The 19,946-nt window shown below is 42.4% G+C and overlaps 1 protein-coding gene across 1 annotated transcript in view; it reads right to left on the bottom strand.

The window, feature by feature from the left end:
* Positions 1-2,221: 2,221 nt before the first annotated feature.
* Positions 2,222-19,946, bottom strand: part of LOC126278226 (aminoacylase-1-like) — a 68,715-nt gene continuing 50,990 nt past the window's right edge. Inside the window, exons 7-8 of the mRNA XM_049978206.1 lie at positions 17,372-17,432; positions 2,222-2,744 (exon numbers count right to left, since the gene is read on the bottom strand). Coding sequence (XP_049834163.1) covers positions 2,598-2,744; positions 17,372-17,432 — 208 coding nt within the window. The 3' untranslated portion in view covers positions 2,222-2,597. The remainder of the gene's footprint in view (positions 2,745-17,371; positions 17,433-19,946) is intronic.

Below are 19,946 nucleotides of genomic sequence, written 5' to 3'. Positions count from 1 at the left end.
CCGCCGAACTGTATACCAGTAAGCCTGTCTAGGAGACCACACAACAAAGGTTCTAAGGCCAATGCAAATAACAATGTTGATAATGGACATCCCTGTCGTACTGATCGGCGGATCGGCATGGGTGCCGTCAGTCTTCCATTAATAAGAACTCGAGAAGTAGCCCCATGCAGAAGGCGTGTCAACACTGTGATAAAGGGGTCGGGATATTCCATGCGCCGTAGAACGGCAGTGAGGAAAGTGTGGCCCACACGGTCAAAAGCCTGGTTAAAGTCGATAGACGCCAGGGCTGCCGGCAAACGTCTCACCCGTGCAAGGGAGATGAGATGTAACGACATAACGCAGTTCTGATGTTGTTGGGTCCCCCCAAGGGCATCTGATCGCTGGACAGGACGTGCAATAGTGTGTCCCGAAGACGTTCTGATAGCAGCCTCGAAAAGATCTTGAAGTCGCTGTTCAATAACGTTAAGGGGCGATAATCGCGGACATGATTCCGTCCGTTCGGCTTATGGATGGGGACAATCAGTCCTTCCAAGAACGGTGCAGGCAACGGTATACCTGGGGACATTAATTCCTGACAGATTTCAACCCAACACGGTACCAACAGTTGTTTAAATGCTCGATAGAACTCTAATGGTAATCCATCGATTCCTGGTGATTTATGGGGAGCACCTTTACCAATGGCGTCGAACACTTCCTCTTCTGTCACTTCTCCCATTAAAGTCTGTACCATGTCTGGTGGAACTGTACCGTGGACATGTGCTGAAACGGCGTCTGCCGTCGCCATATCAGGGAGCACTGCTGAATAAAGTTGAGCGTAATGCCCATAGAAGGCTTCATCTATATCTGCTTGTTCTGCCACGTGTCGTCCGTCGTCCGTTATCATGTCGGTTACCAGTGCCCTACGGCGCCTCCTGCGTTCTAGGAGCACGTGGTGCATAGATGGCCTTCCTGATTGTATCATGTCAGGAGAACGCGACCGTATAACAGCGCCTTGTAAATGTTGGCGTGCTAAGGAGATGACTTGCGCTTTCGCGCGATTGACTATGATCTGCCTGTCAGGTGAGGGCTCCATAGCGAGACATTTCCGTAGGACGGTGTAATAAAAGTTTTCCGTGCTCCTCCTCCATGCCGCCGCTTCCCGGCCGTAAGCCATGAAGGTGCGCCTAAGAGCAGGCTTCGCACATTCAATCCAGCAACTGAGGGGCGATCGGTAACGACCACGACGCTGTAAGGACGCGTTCCACGACTCTTCGATAGCACCTTTACATGCCGGCTCGTCCAGATGGGCGACGTTCAGTTTCCAGGGGGGCCTACTGCGCCACACACGTGCAGCGTGGAGGGCAATGGTGCAAATATAGGCTGTGTGGTCGGTGAATGCAGTGGGCCAGAGCTCTGCTCCTCTCGTCGCCGTCGAAAGGGTGCTTGTGACGTAAATCCTGTCTAACCGACTTGATAAATGACTTGTATAGTGGGTGTATCCAGGAGCTGTGCCATGGATATGGCGCCACGTGTCAATCAGGTGGAGGTCACGCACTAGCATTTCCAATTCCGCACACGGGACATGATGTGGCTGCTGATCAGACGGAGATAATGTACAGTTAAAATCTCCTCCGATCACCATATCGTCTATGCGGCCCATGAATAGACGAGTGATATCTTCCGAAAAAAAGCGGGCAAACCCCTAGACCACGGGTACATTCCCTTCCTACTTCTGCTTGATTTTTCCATGTCGTGATATATCTTCCTTACAATCGAGTTTCACAGGATTTCCTTCCCCAGAACTTGCTTTCCCAGGGTTTGCTTTTTCTATCCTCCTTCTGAAGGTTATTTATGGTTCGATACCTACAAGATGAATGAATGAATGTCCTCGCAGTTTCGTCCCTTAACTCCAACAACCAACCAACTAATCTTTGTTCCCATAAAAGCATTCTTGACTAACATCAGTTCACGACGTCTAATTTCAAAAGTAACGACCGTTACAGCATGCATTTAAAGTAAACCTGATTTTAATCGTCTTAGTGGCGGTACTAGCGCCATTCTTGTGTGATTGTCTCAAAATTTTAACAGATATCACCTTTCAGATATAGTGTCATGCGTACCAACTTTAGACTGCTGCACAACTCGTTTTTGGCATTGAGATTAATTTTATTTCAGTGTATATCAGAAATCATCTGCATTTCGTCTGAAAAACAGCTTAAAGGAGGATTGAAACTCGACCACATAATACACACAAACTTGATTTATTTCATCCCAGTAAAAGAACAAAGCATTTTTGGTCTCTGAACAGTTTTTATTTTCCACACCAGCGGCGTGTCTTCAGTTACATATTGTGTACTCCAACGTTTATTGTGGTTTGTCATAGGCGAACCTTACAAAAGTTCTTCTGTGAAATGTGATGTCTGTGCTTGGTGACTTCGAAGAATATGGTATCAATAAACTGTCATAAAGGTTTTGGCTGATACTTTGCGAAATTAAATGCTGTGTATAGTGTGAATGTTGCCCACAGTGTCTTAAACGAATATTGGTGCGGAAGGGTTGGTGATTTCAACCACGAGGGGCGCCCAGCTAAGTGGGTACGTGTCGGCCTCTGGAGACCTCTACAGGACGTTGGCCACCTCCTGGAGCACACCCTGGAAGATGTCGATGCCACGCAGCAGGGAGGCCGCTGTAATGTACTCGTCTATTCCGTGCGAAAGTATTGGAGTGTTGTTTATCGGCATGAATCCCAGCGCAGGAATTCCAGCCTGCAACACAAAGAAGGCTGCAGTACATGATTCAGTTTCTGATATATTTAAAAAAAATATCTAATGTGGCCAAAGAAATTAGGGCACTACAAGCCCATAAAATACGTAACAGTTTCCAGGAAAATAAAAACAATTTCTTTCATCAGTATGTTAGGGAGTTGACAAACCAGACAGACGAACTTATGGTATGCCTAGAAAATGTGGAAATTTCTGAAGGGATAGCTGTTCTGTGCCTCTAACACAATGTAACCACACTGAGAGAGAAGTTAAATATCAGGGAGTACAGACGTGAGTCATTTCCATACAGAGTTGACATGGCGAAAGGAAGAATTGCAGCATACTTAAAAGTTGGGGACAAAGTGAATAACATTGAAACAAAATGTTTTTGTATTGATCAGAACCTAGAACCATTTGCTAGTGAGTTGTTAGTGTAGAATACTTTTCTGATAACTGCAACTTTCTACAGATCCCCTCTAGAAAACTTTCAGCTCTTTATGAGAAATCTAGATGCATTACTGAGCTACCTGTCAGACAGGAAGAAACGGTTATTAGTTTGTGGCGTTTTCAGTGTAAATTTCGTAATTAATACTGACATTAAAAATTAAATATAATTATTATTTGAGTGCTCCAAATTAATTTCAGTAGTCAATTTTCCCCTTGGGTGCAGCAAAATAGTGGGACACTGACAAGTAGCATTTTTATAGACAGTGCGCAGGCTGAAACAATTAATTCGCACCCAATTGCTAATGGGAAATCTAAGCATATTTGAAAGTTGCTTTCCTAAAAAATTATTCAAGCGATCAGTTAAAAAGACACTTAAGGCATGGAAAACTGTAAAAAGAGAGAAAGGACAGAGAGTCAGCGTACAAAATTCCATGAGAGTTAAACTAAATCGCAATGTCAAGACTGATAATTCACAACTTGCAAGTACTTCTAACAAACACTTTCGAAGCATAGCACCAAAATAGTATTAAATGGTTCAGTTGAAGATGCAAGAGAATATATTAGAAAGGTCATTTAGCTAAACTTCAAGCAACTAGAAGTAGCATTACCATCCTCCACTAAAATTAATATAATTATAAAATTTCTGAAAACGAAAGCTTTTGTGAGGCTGATGGAATTTCAAACAGAATTCCCAAAAGTTTGTCCAACTTTCTAAGCAATGTCCTTAGTGAAGAGTGCAACGTATCAACGGCCCAGGGAATTTTTCCAGACAGGTGAAAACCTGCAATTATTAAAACATTTCAGAGGAAAGGTGAGAAGACTGACTTAAACATTTATCTTCGAATTACCTTAATGACATCTTTTTCCAAAATATTAGAAAAAAATTATGTACTCGAGAACAGTCGCACACTTAAGTGGAAACAACTTACGTAGTACACTAAAGTTTGGAATGCAGAAATGAATGCTATTTTTACAGTACATTCACTCGTCAGATAGTGCAAGGCTTAAATAATTCTATATCACCAGTTGGTATTTTTTATTATCTCTCCAAGGCCTTTGAGTGTGCAGATCGTGATACTCTCTTAGAAAAACTCAACTTTTATGGAACTGATGTCTTTACACACAGATAGTTTGAATCTTACTCGACAAACAGAATGCAAAAACTTGTCGTGAATAATTATCACTGCGTCTTAAACGCAGAAAACAGAAAACTTTAGTGAATGGGGTAAAAAAAAAAAACAAAAAAAAAACACAAAAAACACAGGGAGTTGCACAAGATTCAATTTTGGATCCACTCCTATTAATTATATATGTGAGTGACCTTCCATTTAACATTCAACAAGCGAAATGGGTACTTTTGCAGATAATAGTAGTCTTATAATCCCATTAGAGAGAAAGCAACACAAGGGCTAGAAAACGATATTTCCCAAAGAACTATTAGAACTATTACATGCTCCCCTCAAATTGGACTCTGCCTAAACTTTGAAAAGAACTCACTACGTTCAATTCTGTATAATAAAGAAAATCAAACCAGTTGATAAAGCAGATGAGTAGGAGACAGTAAGTAGGGTAGAATGCTACAAATTTTTGAGAGTACATATTCATGAAAATCAGCACTGTAAGAAGTATATTACTCAGCTTCTCAAACAGTTACGTTCATTTTCTTTTACTTGTCATGTAACTGCTAATCTTGGAAACAAACGCATGAAACTTCTGACATATTTTGTATACTTCCACTAAATAACCACGTACAGAACATGTTTTTTTGGTAACTCATGAAACTGAAAGAAAGTATTTACTGCACTAAGGTGAGAAGTAAAAATAATACGTGGCATTCACCCACAGACGTCATGTGCTGTCACAATACATATTTCACCTAAAGAAATTCATCACAAATAATTCCTCACAGTTTGAGAAGAACTGTGATGTACGTGCCTATAACACTAGAGGCGAAAATGGCCCTTATTTCTCATTATTAAAGCTGTCAGTGGCTCAGAGAGTTCACTGTGCAGCAATAAAACTTTTTGCTCTTTTGTCCACCATCATAAAATGTCTACCAGGTGGCGACGCAAGTTTTAAATCTAATTCAAAATCTTCTCTCCTGGACAACTCATTCTGAGACATATTTTCAGGTGTAGTTTCGCGATTAGGAATAAAATGATGTGTTCATTAATGGTAACAGTAGTCATGTGCACATATCCTGTATACTAAACTTCTCAGTACTTCATGAAATTCAGTGAAGTATCTGTTTTATGCCCAATATTAGTACGAGTGACGTTCAATAAGTAGTGCAACACATTTGTTTTCTCGGATAGTTTCGGTTGAAAAGATGCGGAATTTGTTGTGGGACTTTGTGGAGTATTCGCACTTCAGCGCCTTTAGTTTCATGAAGCTCCGACGGTTGGCGGCACTGTACGTAGCCTCCAAAATGGCGTCTGTAATGAAGGTGCGCTCCAAGCAGAGCGCTGTCATTGGGTTTCTTTTGATGGAAAACCAGAGCATCGCAGGTACTCATAGGCGCTTGTAGAATCTCTACGGATATCTGGCAGTGAAAAAAAGCAAGCTGAATCGTTGGACCATGGTCTGTCATCATCGCAATGACATCGCACAAACCTCTTAGCTCTCTTGCATGCCGAACGGCCGTAAATAACTGTGACTGCTGTAGTGTTGGAACATAAGGGCCCTCCATTCGAGGTGATCCATAGAACACGATGAAACACCTCGATGCTTCACTTGACGTCTCTGTTGGTGATCCTGACACACTTGTCCGCAAGTTGAGATACTTAAAGGTGTGTGCCCGTTGGACTCTTAGCCCCATAACTGAAGATCTTGATGATGAACGAAGGAGCATCTCTGTGGAACTGCTTGCGCGGTACGAGGTTGATGGGGAGTTTATTGATGTAGCAAGACGTTGGCTCCACCGTCGATTAGGAGACTGGTACTATGCAGGCATGCAGGCAACCACAGTAAGGTTGCGTAAGTCCATCGCATTGAACGGAGATTGTGTGGAAAAATATGGTGTTGTAAACAAAGGAGTGGGGAGTAAAGTAATGTATTGGCACACAGAAAAAAAAGGAATTTGCTTCCATAAAACAGATATGTAGCTGTACTTATTGAACCACAATCGTACGTTGTACAAAATAAGGTTCCCCTGTTCTTATATCATATTATGGTCTTAGTGAAAATAATCAAACAGCGTTATCATACTATTCCATGTGCCTAAATTTTGCATATAAGAGGATATACAGGGTGGTCCATTGACAGTGACCGGTCCAAATATCTCACGAAATAAGCATCAAGTAAAAAACTACAGAGAACGAAATTCGTCTTGCTTGAAGGGAGAAACCAAATGGCGCTATGGTTGGCTCGCAAGATTGCGCTACCACAGGTCAAACGGATATCAGCTGCGTTCTTTTTACAGAGGAACGCCCATTTTAGTACATATTCGCATAGTACGTAAAGAAATATGAATGTTTTAGTTGGACCACTTTTTTTTCTTTGTGATAGATGGTGCTGTCATAGTCACAAACGTATAAGTACGTGGTATCACGTAACATTCCGCCAGTGCGGACGGTACTTGCTTCGTGATAAATCACCTCTGTTAAATTGGACTGTTTACCAATTGCGAAAAAGGTCCATGTCGTGTTGATGTATGGCTATTATGATCAAAATGACTAACGGGCGTGTGCTATGTATGCTGCTCAGTATCCTGGACATCATCCAAGTGTCCCCATGGTTCGCCAGATAGTTACGTTAGGTAAGGAAACAGTAAGTGTTCAGCCACATGTGAAACGTCAACCACGACTTGCAACAAATGATGATGCCCAAGTAGGTGTTTTAGCTGCTGTCGCGGCTAATCCGCACATCAGTAGCAGACCAATTGCGCGAGAATCGGGAATCTCAAAAACGTCGGTGTTGAGAATGCTACATCAGTATCGATTGCACCCGTACCGTATTTCTATGCGCCATGAATTGCATGGCGACGACTTTGAACGTCGTACACAGTTCTGCCACAGGGCACAAGAGAAATTACGGGACGATGACTGACTTTTTGCACGCGTTCTAGTTACCGACGAAGCAACATTCACCAACAGCGGTAATGTAAACCGGCATAATATTCACCATTGGGTAACGGAAAATCCACGATGGCTGCGACAAGTAGAACATCAACTACCTTGGCGGGATAATGTATGGTGCAGCATTATGGGAGGATGGATAATTGGCCCCCATTTTATCGATGGCAATCTAAATGGTGCAGTGTATGCTGATTTCCTACGTAATGTTCTACCGATATTACTACAAGATGTTTAACTGCATGACAGAAAGGCGATGTTCCTCCAACATGATGTATGACCGGCACATAGCTCGTGTACGGTTGAAGCGGTGTTGAGTAGGATATTTCATGACATGTGGATTGGTCGTCGAAGCGCGTTCACCGGACCTGACGTCCCAGGATTTCTTTCCGTGCGGAAAGTTGAAGGATATTTGCTATCATGATCCACCGACAACGCCTGACAACATGCATCAGTGCAATGTCAATGCATGTGCGAACATTACGGAAGGCGAACTATTAGCAGTTGAGAGCAATGTCGTTACACGTATTGCCAAATGCATTGAGGTTGATGAACATAATTTTGAGCATTTATTCCATTAATGTGGTATTTACAGGTAATCACGCTGTAACAGCATGCGTTCTCAGAAATGATACGTTCACAAAAGTACATGTATCACATTGGAACAACTGAAAAAAAATGTTCAAATGTACCTACGTTCTGTATTTTAATTTATAAAACCTACCTGTTGCCAACTGTTCGTCTAAAATCGTGAGCCATATGTTTGCGACTATTACAGCGCCATCTATCACAAAGCGATAAAAGTGGTCCAACTAAAACATTTATATTTCTGTATGGACTACACGAATATGTAATAAAATGGGGGTTCCTATTACAAAAATGTAGTTGATATCCGTTTGACCTATGTCAGCGCCAACTAGCGGGCCAACCGTAGCGCCACCTGGTTTCCCCCTTCAAGCTTGACGAGTCTCTGTAGTTTTTTCGTTTGACGCTTATTTCGTGATATATTTGGCCCGGTCACGATCAATGGACCACCCTGTATATTGATCATGGTGAAGTATCACGAAACATGTATGGGTGAAAAAAGAAGGCAGAATCATTTCACAACTGCTTTGCCTTCCAGAAATGTCCTTGAAGTCAAATAAATGAGTCTTGGAGCAGAAATGAGTGGTAAACTGCATTATCAGTGCTACGAAAATGATACGGTCATGATTGGAACATCGTCATCTAGTGGCATGGTAGGCAGAGAAAGGCAGTTGTTTTCTAAATTAGGGGCTATAGAACAGAGTCTAATCAAAGGTCTGCAGATGACATTAGAAAAGAGGTAGAACAAAGCTGATGACCTAATAAAAGGCGAATAGATTAGATTGTTGTGGTTGTCAGGAGAGCCAAACGTGTTTTTCTAAAGGAGGCCGAAATGCACGCGTTTAGCTCACGCAGGCTGGCGTGAGGTCTGGAACATGACAAGGGAATTAGAATTGAGAAAAACGGACGTAGCTGGTGGAATACTTAACTTTAATCCATCATGGAGAAAGTTTCTCTTCATGGTACATGATTCACAATATCAATAGTACGGATACTGGCGCCTTGCTAGGTCGTAGCAAATAACGTAGCTGAAGGCTATGCTAACTATCGTCTCGGCAAATGAGAGCGTAGAAGTCAGTGAACAATCGCTAGCAAAGTCGGCTGTACAAATGGGCGAGTGCTAGGAAGTCTCTATAAACCTGCCGTGTGGCGGCGCTCGGTCTGCAATCACTGATAGTGGCGACACGCGGGTCCGATGTATACTAACGGACCGCGGCCGATTTAAAGGCTACCACCTAGCAAGTGTGGTGTCTGGCGGTGACACCACATAGATGACACCATAAACATGGGCAATTACAAATGAAAACAAACCAGAAGAAAGTCCAGAGGATTCTTTTGAACAGCAGGACACTTGTTTGGGCTTTTTCCTTCTGACGCCGTCGTATTTCTCAAGATATCACACGCGAACGCTGCCAAAATTCACGTTCTTGTAACAATGACCAGCGACTGACACAGACTAAGTGACGCATTGCAGTAAAATAAATGTCGCGCGACTAGGGCCTCTCGTCGGGTAGACCGTTCTCCGAGTGCAAGACTTTCGATTTGACGCCACTTCGGCGACTTGGGCGTCGATGGGGATGAAATGATGATGATTAGGACAACACCCAGTCCTTGAACGGTGAAAATCTCCGACACAGCCTGGAATCGTATCCGGACCTTTAGAATTGACATTCTGTCACGCTGACCACTCAGCTACCGCGAGCGGACATGCATTATAATCACTGATTAACAAATTTCCATCGACACATCCGGATCAATTCTGGCCATTGTTGCCACTGTAAACTGATCTTAATACAGGTGGTCATCATCACTTTGATCAGTAAAAAAATTTCAGTTTGTACCACCTCCTCCACCAATAAAATGAGCTCTGTAGCAACATAAATTTCAAGGCTAGGTAACTGGATTGGAAACTGCACACTGTTAAAATACAACGCACTTACCAAATGATCTCCATCAATCTGCACATAAATTTGCTCCAGAACATGGCATCGGTTCACAGCTATGTAAGTTAAGAGTCACACAAAAATACATAAAGCTTCCGAGGAAACAAACACATATTAATTTTGCCCTTCCAACTCCAGCTATGCAACAGGAAACAAACACATATTAATTTCATCCAACTCCAGCTATACGATATTTCCACGATCTAATACGAGACCCCTGACTGTGAATCGTGTGCACAAAGGGGAAAAGCACTTGTAAACTCTGGTGAACATCCGACATAAAAGTTTTCTGGGTTTGGTACCGCGTCATAATGTAAATTTACATTATGACCCGGTACCAAACCCAGAAAACTTTTATGTCGACTGACTCTGGCCGCGGAAGCCTACGCAACTATGCCTTGTGAACATTTTTAAATGGAGAATAATTTTGTAGGTAGTTACTAACGGTTTACCTCAGCAATGTATAGCGTCATCTAACACTATCGCTGCCCGGAAAGATCTCCGATTCGTCTCTGACATCTGGGTTGGTTTTCAAACGTCTCTCAGATTTCTTGAGTTCCAAACAAATTCCGAAATTGCGTCAGCGTTGCGACCTAGTCCTACCAAGCGCTCCTCTGGACTGTGTTAATTGCTGGGTTCTTGCAGCATTATTTCCAAATTAATCGTACTGGGTGAATACCCTATGTAATCTTAAAATATCAAACCTGTAATGCAATCTAGAAAATTCAGAACCCAACATTCGGCAGGCACTGTCCATTGTGCATACAGCTCACGTTAAATGAAAGTTTGAGAAAACCATTCAACTAGTTCCCCGCCATACAGCGAGCGTACGGTCCAAGAGTCTAGAATCGCATATGTGCCTATCATTTGCCAATAGACAGAAGCACCTAACGAAGGGGCGCCAGACAGTAAGGTCAAACAGACGAAATTTTAATCGCATTAAAACGTCCTAATGGAGGGAGGATAGATGGGATTACTGGACAGCGAAGAATCTACTTGGATCCATAAAGCTGAATATCGCAATGAATAGAAGACTCAAAAATAAGCCTTTTTCGGAAGTAGACATTAAATGTCTGATGATGTGGAAGAGTGGCATTCCAACAAGGGATATCGTAATCGTTCATATTATTAATGTTGACAGGAAGAGAAGTTTTGTAGAGTTGTTGGTAATTAAAAAAGAGAGGATTGATACACTTCTTTTTACTCTGTTAGTGATACAGTCACTAGAACATTTTAAAACGTAAACGGCTCAGCCTCTCAATTATTATTTTCGCATAATATAAGAAGAACAGTGACTCAAAATTATAGCTTTACAATAAGAGATTCGTATTGACAAACAGTAAAAACATGTTCAAAAGGGAGGAGGAAACGAAGTGAAACTTTACATGCTCAAAAGGTGTATGATGTTTCTGCAGTGACTACAAAATCGAGTCAGATTTGCAAAGAAATTGGCAGCATGATGCACCCTCTCTGGTCTACATGCACGCACAAAATATTTTTATATCCTGCTGAGGCTAGGTGGCGCACAACTGAATTTGAGAACATAAAGAGGATGCAGGATCTCCACAGCCTTTGGCGTCAGAATTCCCTCAATCACTACCACTAATGATATGAAGTCATACTCATTGCCTCCCAACAGCATGCCTCTCCAAAACACTGGAAAAATGGGAACTCTATTGAGGACGCCACCATATTCGCCGAATGAGGTCATCCAGAGTGGTACACGACAGCAGCTCATTGATGAACACAGTGCAAAGCCAGTCATCAGGTGTCCCTCCTCCCTGGTGACGGCAGTAATGTAAAATTAGCCACTTGTATTGTGGTGTTATCTCCAGACTATGCAAAGGAGTACATCAGTAGGAAATAGCGAATACTCTGTTGAAGAATCACAAGAAGAGATCGATCACTCGAAAATAAAATGAGCGTGTAGTAAAGGCCGGGAGATAGGGGAAGATTCCATCGTGGTTAGGTAGAGATTCCGAAATCAGATGCTGGATTGTAAGTCGTACCCAGGAGTAGATATAGACACAGCTCACAATTTAGTAATGATTATAAGTAAGCTGAAATTTAATAAACTAGTCAAGAAGATTGACTGACCTGGCCTTGTAAACTAACCAAAACGAGGGCATGCAGCTTTGCAGTATGAGTAAATGATGGTGTCCTCTTGTGTAAAATATTCCGGAGGTAAAATAGTCCTCCATTCAGTTCTCCGGGTGGGGACTACTCAAGAGGACGTCGTTATCAGGAGAAAGAAAACTGGCGCTCTACAGGTCGGAGTGTGGAATGTCAGATCCCTTAATCGGGTAGGTAGATTAGAAAATTTAAAAACAGAAATGGATAGGTAACAGATATAGTGGGAATTAGTGAAGTTCAGTGACAGGAGGAACAAGACTTTTGGTCAGGTGAACACAGGGCTATAAATGCAAAATCAAACAGGGGTAAAGCAGGAGTAGGTTTAATAATGAATAAAAAACAATAGGAGTGTGTGTAAGCTCCTACAAACAGCATAATGAACGCATTATTGTGGCCAAGATAGAACAAAGCCCATGCCTACTATAGTAGTACAAGTTTACATGCCAACTACGTCTGCAGATCATGAAGAAGTTGATGAAATGTATGATGAGACAAAAGACATTATTGAGGTAGTGAGATGAAAATTTAATAGTCATGGGTGACTGGAATTCGACAGTAGGAAAAGGGAGAGAAAGAAACATAGTATGTGAATATGGATTGGGGGAAGAAACGAAAGAGGAAGCCGCCTGATAGAATTCTGAACACCGCCTAACCTAATCATAGCTAACACTTGGGTCAAGAATCATTAAAGAAGTTTTGTATACATGGAGGAACCGTGGAGATACTAGAAGGTTTCCGATAGATTATATAATAGTAAGACAGAGATTTAGGAAACAGATTTTAAATTGTAAGACATTTCCGGGGGCAGATGTGGACTCCGACCACAATTTATTGGTTATGAACTGTAGATTAAAACTGAAGAAACTGCAAAAAGGTGGGGATTTAAGGAGATGGGACCTGGATAAACTGAAAGAACCACAGGTTGTACAGACTTCAAAGGAGTGTATGAGGGAACGATTGACAGGAATGGGGGAAAGAAATACAGTAGAAGAAGAATGGGTAGCTTTGAGGAATGAAATAGTGAAGGCTGCAGAGGATCAAGTAGGTAAAAAGACGAGGGCTAGTAAAAATCCTTGGGTAACAGAAGAGATGCTGAATTTAATTAATGAAAGGAGAAAATATAAAAATGCAGTAAGTGAAGCAGGCAAAAAGGAATACAAACGTCTCAAAAATGTGATCGACAGGAAGTGCAAAACGGCTAAGCAGGAATGGCTAGAGGACTAGTGTAAGGATGTAGAGGCTTATCTCACGAAGGGTAAGATAGATATTGCCTACAGGAAAATTAAAGAGACCTTTGGAGAAAAGAGAACCACTTGCATGAATATCAGGAGCTCAGATGGAAACCCAGTTCTAAGTAAAGAACGGAAAGCAGAAAGGTGGAAGAAGTATATAGAGAGTCTATACAGGTGCGGTGTTCTTGAGTACAATATTATGGAAATGGAAGGGGAGGTAGATAAATATAAAATGGGAGATACGATTTTGCGTAAAGAGTTTGACTGAGCACTGAAAGACCTAAGAAGAAACAAGGCCTCCATTAGAACTACTGACAGCCTTTGGAGAGCCAGTCCTGACAAAACTCTACCATCTGGCGAGCAAGATATGAGACAGGAGAAATTCCCTGAGACTTCAAGAAAAATAAAATAATTACAATCCCAAAGAAAGCCGGCGTTGACAGATGTGAAAATTACGGAACTATCAGTTTAATGAGCCACAGATGCAAAATACTTACACGAATTCTTTGCAGACGAATGTAAAAACTGGTAGAAGCCGACCTCGGGGAAGATCAGTTTGGATTCCGTAGAAATGTTGCAACACGGGAGGCAATACTAACCCTATGACTTATCTTAGAAGAGAGATTAAGGAAAGGCAAACCTACGTTTCTAGCATTTGTAGACTTAGAGAAAGCTTTTTGACAATGTTGACTGGAATACTGTCTTTCAAATTCTGAAGTTGGCAGGGGTAAAATACAGGGAGCGAAAGGCTATTTACAATTTGTACATAAACCAGATGGCAGTTATGAGAGTCGAAGGACATGAAAGGGAAACAGTGGTTGGGAAGGGAGTGAACGGGATTGTAGCCTCTCCCCGATGCTATTCTATCTGTATATTGAGGAAGCAGTAAATAAGCGAAAGAAGAGTTCGGAGTAGGTATTAAAATACATGTAGAAGAAACAAAAACTTTGCGGTTCGCCGATGACATTGTAATTCTGTCAGACAGCAAAGGATTGGAAGAGCAGTTGAACGGAATGGACAGTGTCTTGAAAGGAAGGTATAAGATGAACATCAACGAAAGCAAAACAAGGGTAATGGAAAGTGGTCGAATTGAGGCGGGTGATGCTGAGGGAATTAGATTAGGAAATGAGACACTTAAAGTAGTAAGAGAGTTTCGCTATTTGGTGAGCAAAATAATTGATGATGGTCGAAGTACATGTAGACTCGCAATGGTAATGATAGCGTTTCTGAAGAAGAGAAATTTATTAACTTCGAATATAGATTTACGTGTCAGGAAGTCGTTTCTGAAAGTATTTTTATGTAGTGGAGCCATGTATGGAAGTGAAACATGGACGATAAATAGTTTAGACAGTAAGAGAATAGAAGCTTTCGAAAAGTGGTGCTACAAAATAATGCTGAAGATAAGATGGGTAGATCACATAACTGATGAGTAGGTATTTAATATAACTGGGGAGAAAAGGAGTTTGTAGCACAACATGACTAGAAGAAGGGATCGGTTGGTAGGACATGTTCCTAGGCATCAAGGGATCACCAATTTGGTACTGGAGGGCAGCGTGGAGGGTAAAAATCGTAGAGGGAGACCAAAAGATGAATACACTAAGGAGATGCAGATTGATGTAGGCTGCAGCTGGTACTTGGAGATGAAGAAGCTTGCACAGGATAAAGTAGTATGGAGGGCTGCATCAAACCAGTCTCGGGACTGAAGACCACAACAACAAACATGAGGTAAGGAATTAGGAGGTTCTCCGCAGAACCGTAATGAAAAGAAGAATATATGGTTCAAATGGCTCTGAGCACTATGGGACTTAACATCTGAGGTCATCAGTCCTCTAGAACTTAGAACTACTTAAACCTAACTAACTTAAGGACGTCACACACATCCATGCCCGAGGCAGGATTCGAACCTGCGACCGTAGCGGTCGCTCGGTTCCAGACTGAAGTGCCTAGAAACGCTCGGCCACACCGGCCGGCATAAATATATGGAAAACTGATATTAATGATAGTCGGGAAGATAAGGACATGTGGTATGATATCAGGGAATAACTCCCACGATGCTAGAGGGAGCTGTAGAGGATCAACACTGTAGATAGAGATTGAAATACTTCCAGCAAATAATTGAGCAGGTAGGTTGCAATTTCTACTCTCAGATGAAAAGGTTGGCGCGGGAGAGGAACGCATGCGGCCACATCAAATCAGTTAGATGACTGGAGAGAAAAAAAATTGCGTTGATGGTCATTCCTGTTATTCCCTAGTCGAGCTGCCGTTAGCTTCCAAGCAATGGTGCGGTTTCCATATCCAGTGACGCCTATGGGCTGAGAATGACACAGCGGCCGGTCGGTGCCGTTGGGACTACATGGCCTGTTCGGACGGAGTTAAGTTTTAGTTTTAGAAACAATCGGTTAGCTTCCGTCATTGTGGTAAGTTACGTCCTTCGTGAAATTGGCCACAGTATTAGTGAAGACACTAGAACTATTGATAAGCTTGTTAAGACTCGCACTAACGTAGTGAACCAAATTTATTTTCTTTTGTATTTCATACGATTAAACATTTTCAGTGCACGCTATGATTCTGCGTAATGTACACACCCAAAATGTTATTCCGCACTCAGTGTAACGACAACTTTAAAAACCAATATAGCCTCTTCAGTCGCTGTTTTTCACTTTAACGTCAACAGCGGTTTTGAGCTTCATGATTCGTATATTAGGAAGAAATGTTTAACATGCACACGCAATTATACCGGGTGATCAAAAAGTCGGTATAAATTCGAAAACTTAATAAACTACGGAATAATGTAGACAGAGAGGTAAAAATTGACACACATGCTTGGAATGACATGGGGTTTTATTAGAACAAAAAAAGTATTGTTAGACGCGTGGAAGGTCTCTTGAGAGGGTCTTTTGGTGATGACCGTGTGCTCAGGTGCCACTTTCGTCATGCTTGGCCTCCCAGGTCCCCAGACCTCAGTCCATGCGATTATTGGATTTGGGGTTACCTGAAGTCGCAAGTGTATCGTGATCGACCGACATCTCTATTTATGCTGAAAGACGACATCCGACGCCAATGCCTCACCATAACTCCGGACATGCTTTACAGTGCTGTTCACAACATTATTCCTGGACTACAACTATTGTTGATGAATGATGGTAGACATACTGAGCACTTCCTGTAAAGAACATCATCCTTGCTTTGTCTTACTTTGTTATGCTAATTATTGCTATTCTGATCAGATGAAGCGTCGTATGTCGGACATTTTTTGAATGTTTGTAATTTTTTGGGTCTAAGAAAACCCCATGTCATTCCAAGCATGTGTGTCACTTTGTGCCTCTCTATCTACATTATTCCGTGATTTATTCAGTTTTCATATTTATACTGACTTTTTGATCACACAGTATATGAAGTATCTAGAAGGCACTGTCGGATGTCAGTGTAGCTTCGTACACGTACACACCATCACTGCGTATGAAAATCATTTGAGTTACAGTTCTGTGTTACAGTCAGAACGGCCACCAGAGTTCACTGGTGGTTTGGACAGTATCTGCATTCGTCTCAGATAGCGTTACCAGGTGCTGACAGAATTTAATCGTCGTTGGTCTCCATCCGACTGGCTGGTCGACTCGTGCAATATCCAGATTTGTGGTGCATTCCGATGTGACAGTGGTCCGATCTTCTGCATGGCACCGTAAGTACACACACTCAACTACGTTACGGCCGACCGCGTCTGGCCACCACAGGGGAGCATCGCCGTACTGTGCTCCAAGCACACTGCAGATCCTTCATATCTGCTCCAGTCATTTGAGAACAAGCAATGGACTCGCATTGTGTGGTCAGCACACCGCTCTCCCGGCCGTCCTCAGTTTACGAGACCGCAGCAGCTACTTCTCAATCAAGTAGCTCCTTAGTTTGCCTCAAAAGGGCTGAGTGCACCCCGCTTCCCAACAGCGCTGCAGACCGGATGGTCATCCATCCAAGTGCTAGCCCAACCCGACAGAGCTTAACTTCGCTGATCTGACGGGGACCGGTGTTACCACTGCGACAAGGCCGTTGGCAAGAGACTCTTTCAGTTTTCATTATTATCTTACATAATGTTATAAGAACGGTGAAGCCACCGATTATAACAGAAGTGGAGCAGATTAAAGTTTCCATATGATAGGAACGATGGTTTACAGAATAAATTTATTGATAAGATTGTTGAACATAATTGCTGGAATGCTACTTACCCTCCTTATGAAGCGCGCGTCAGTGGTTGCTGGAAGAATCAATGGCTTTATCTTCATTTCCCTGTAAACAACGGTACGTGATATCCATCACACATGGAAGGATTAACACAGTGAAATTAATCTCTACGATCTAAAGTAGTTTACATTTTTCGAACTGAAAATAGCGACTTCGGTAGCTGTAGTTCAGGCTGTATCATTGAACTTGTAGTGATTATATAATAAAAATAAATTAAATACTACTGAAAAATAATAGAGGCAAGCCCTAAGGCAGTGGTCCCAAATAAATGATTTTGGCACATTCACAATATAAGGTTCAGTTGTTATAAAGGGTGAAAGGTGCCGGCCGCGGTAGCCGAACTGTTCTAGGCGCTTCAGTCTGAAACCGCGCGACCGCTACGGTCGCAGGTTCCAATCCTGCCTCGGGCATGGATGTGTGTGATGTCCTTAGGTTAGTTAGGTTTAAGTAGTTCTAAGTTCTAGGGGACTGATGACCTCAGACGTTAAGTCCCATAGTGCTCAGAGCCATTTGAATCATTTTTTAGGCTGAAAGGTATTTAAACCGACAAACTCTGGGAGGTTCTATGGGACATCAAAACAAATATTTTTCCCTAATGTCATTTTTTCCTATGAGGATTATTTAAACCGGTAGAGGAAGTTTTCTCTGGCGCCCAATTAATGAAACCAACAAACACTTTTACATTTTTTCCTGACCAGGAGACAACACATTAACAGAACCCAATTTCAATTACAGTAGATTCTCAAAAATGCCTTCATTGACACGTAAAGAAAGGTTACACTGTCGGATCTCGTTCTGACTGACACGGAAAAAAAAACCCAGGAGTATCCTGATTGTTCCTGCTGCTGCTACTATCTGGGCAACCAGATCCTCTTCTGGTGCAACAGGAGTTGCGTAAACAAGGTTGCACATCTCTCCCCACATAAAAAATCCAGAGGCGACCATATCTGGGGATCGAACAGGCCATGGTACAGGACCACCTCTGCCAATCCATGTTTCTGGGAATCGTCGGTCCAGGAATCGACGCAAACGACGACTGAAATGTGCCAGCGCCCCGACATGTTGGAACTATATGCGTTGCCTTGTAGGGAGCGGGACGTCTTCCAATAATTCTGGCAAGGCTCTGGCGAGAAAATTGTAATAGTGCCTGCCATTCAATGGCCTAGGTAGCAGATACGGCCCAATTAAACAATCCCCAACAACACCGACGCACACATTAACGAAGAACCGCACTTAATGAGCTCTAGTAACTGTGGTATGTGGGTTATCCTCACTCCAAACATGCGAATTATGCATACTGAAGACTCCATTACGCCCGAACGTTGCTTCGTCGATAAACAACACAGAGGATGGAAATGTAAGATGGATTTCACACTGTTCCAGGTACCACTGCGAAAACTGTGCTCTGGGTGGATAATCAACTGGTTTCATGTTGTGGATACGCTGTAAGTGAAATGGACGTAACAACTGCTCTCGATGGGCTGTTCTTACATTGGTCTGATTCGTCCCCATGTTAAGTGCAATTGCACGAGTGCTGATTGAAGGATCCCTCTCCACAAGCTGCAAGACAGCTTCCTCAAATTGCAGCGTTCTTACCATGCGACGGCGTCCCTGTCCAGGTAATCTGCTAAATGACTCGGTCTCACGCAGACGTCGGTACACAGCAGCAACGGTAGTATGATGTTGCATACTGCGATTAGGATATTGTTGTTGATAAACGTGCTGGGCAGCTCGTCCGTTGTGGCGCGTTACGTAGTACGCACCAACCATGTCATTGTACTCACTCCAGGTGTATCGCTCCATTAGTAAACAGAGACAATGCACTACTACACTGGTGGACAGCAGTTGCCTACAACTGAAGATCGTAATATGGCCTCTAACAACTGAAGAGCGTAATACGGCCTCCACCGGTATAAATAATCCTCATAGGAAAAAATGACATTAGGGAAAAATATTTGTTTTGATGTCCCCTACAACTTCCCAGAGTTTGTCGTTTTAAATACTTTTCACCCTGTAGCTGATGAACCTAAACGAATTTATTTCATTTTTGTGGTTGTATACAATTGCCCAAACAAAATTAATCCAAAGAGTTAGCATACGTTCTCCTTAAGAATGGATGTTACCGTCAAGTGCCCTATTATTAATGTAGTACGTGACAGTAATGTAAACTGGACGAGATCTGACCCTTTTTGTCCTGACGTACACTCTCTGAAAAGTATCAGGACACCCTTACATAATCTAGAACTGTCCTGTGGATGCCACGAGAGACACGGACCCACCTATACAAAAGGAGGCGTGGAGTACAATATTGTCAGCAGAGAAGCAATGGGTCCGTTAAAAGAAGATCTCGGTTGCTTCGATCCTGCATTAATCTTTGGATTTCGCTTCAGTGACACATCAATCAGGATCATCTCAACTCTTCTAAAGCTACCCATGTTGATTATTAGTGATCCATTTGTCAAATGGAAACGCAACGTTCGAATGTAATGAATATCCTTGAGACAGAGGAGTTGCTCTCCAAGCATCAGCACGGCTTTAGAAAGCATCGCTCCTGCGAAA

This window comes from Schistocerca gregaria, chromosome 6, assembly GCF_023897955.1.
Source record: "Schistocerca gregaria isolate iqSchGreg1 chromosome 6, iqSchGreg1.2, whole genome shotgun sequence".
In the NCBI taxonomy this organism is placed as follows: domain Eukaryota; kingdom Metazoa; phylum Arthropoda; class Insecta; order Orthoptera; family Acrididae; genus Schistocerca; species Schistocerca gregaria.
The sequence above is the reverse complement of the archived record's forward strand: the minus strand, read 5'-3'. Positions and strand labels throughout refer to the sequence as shown.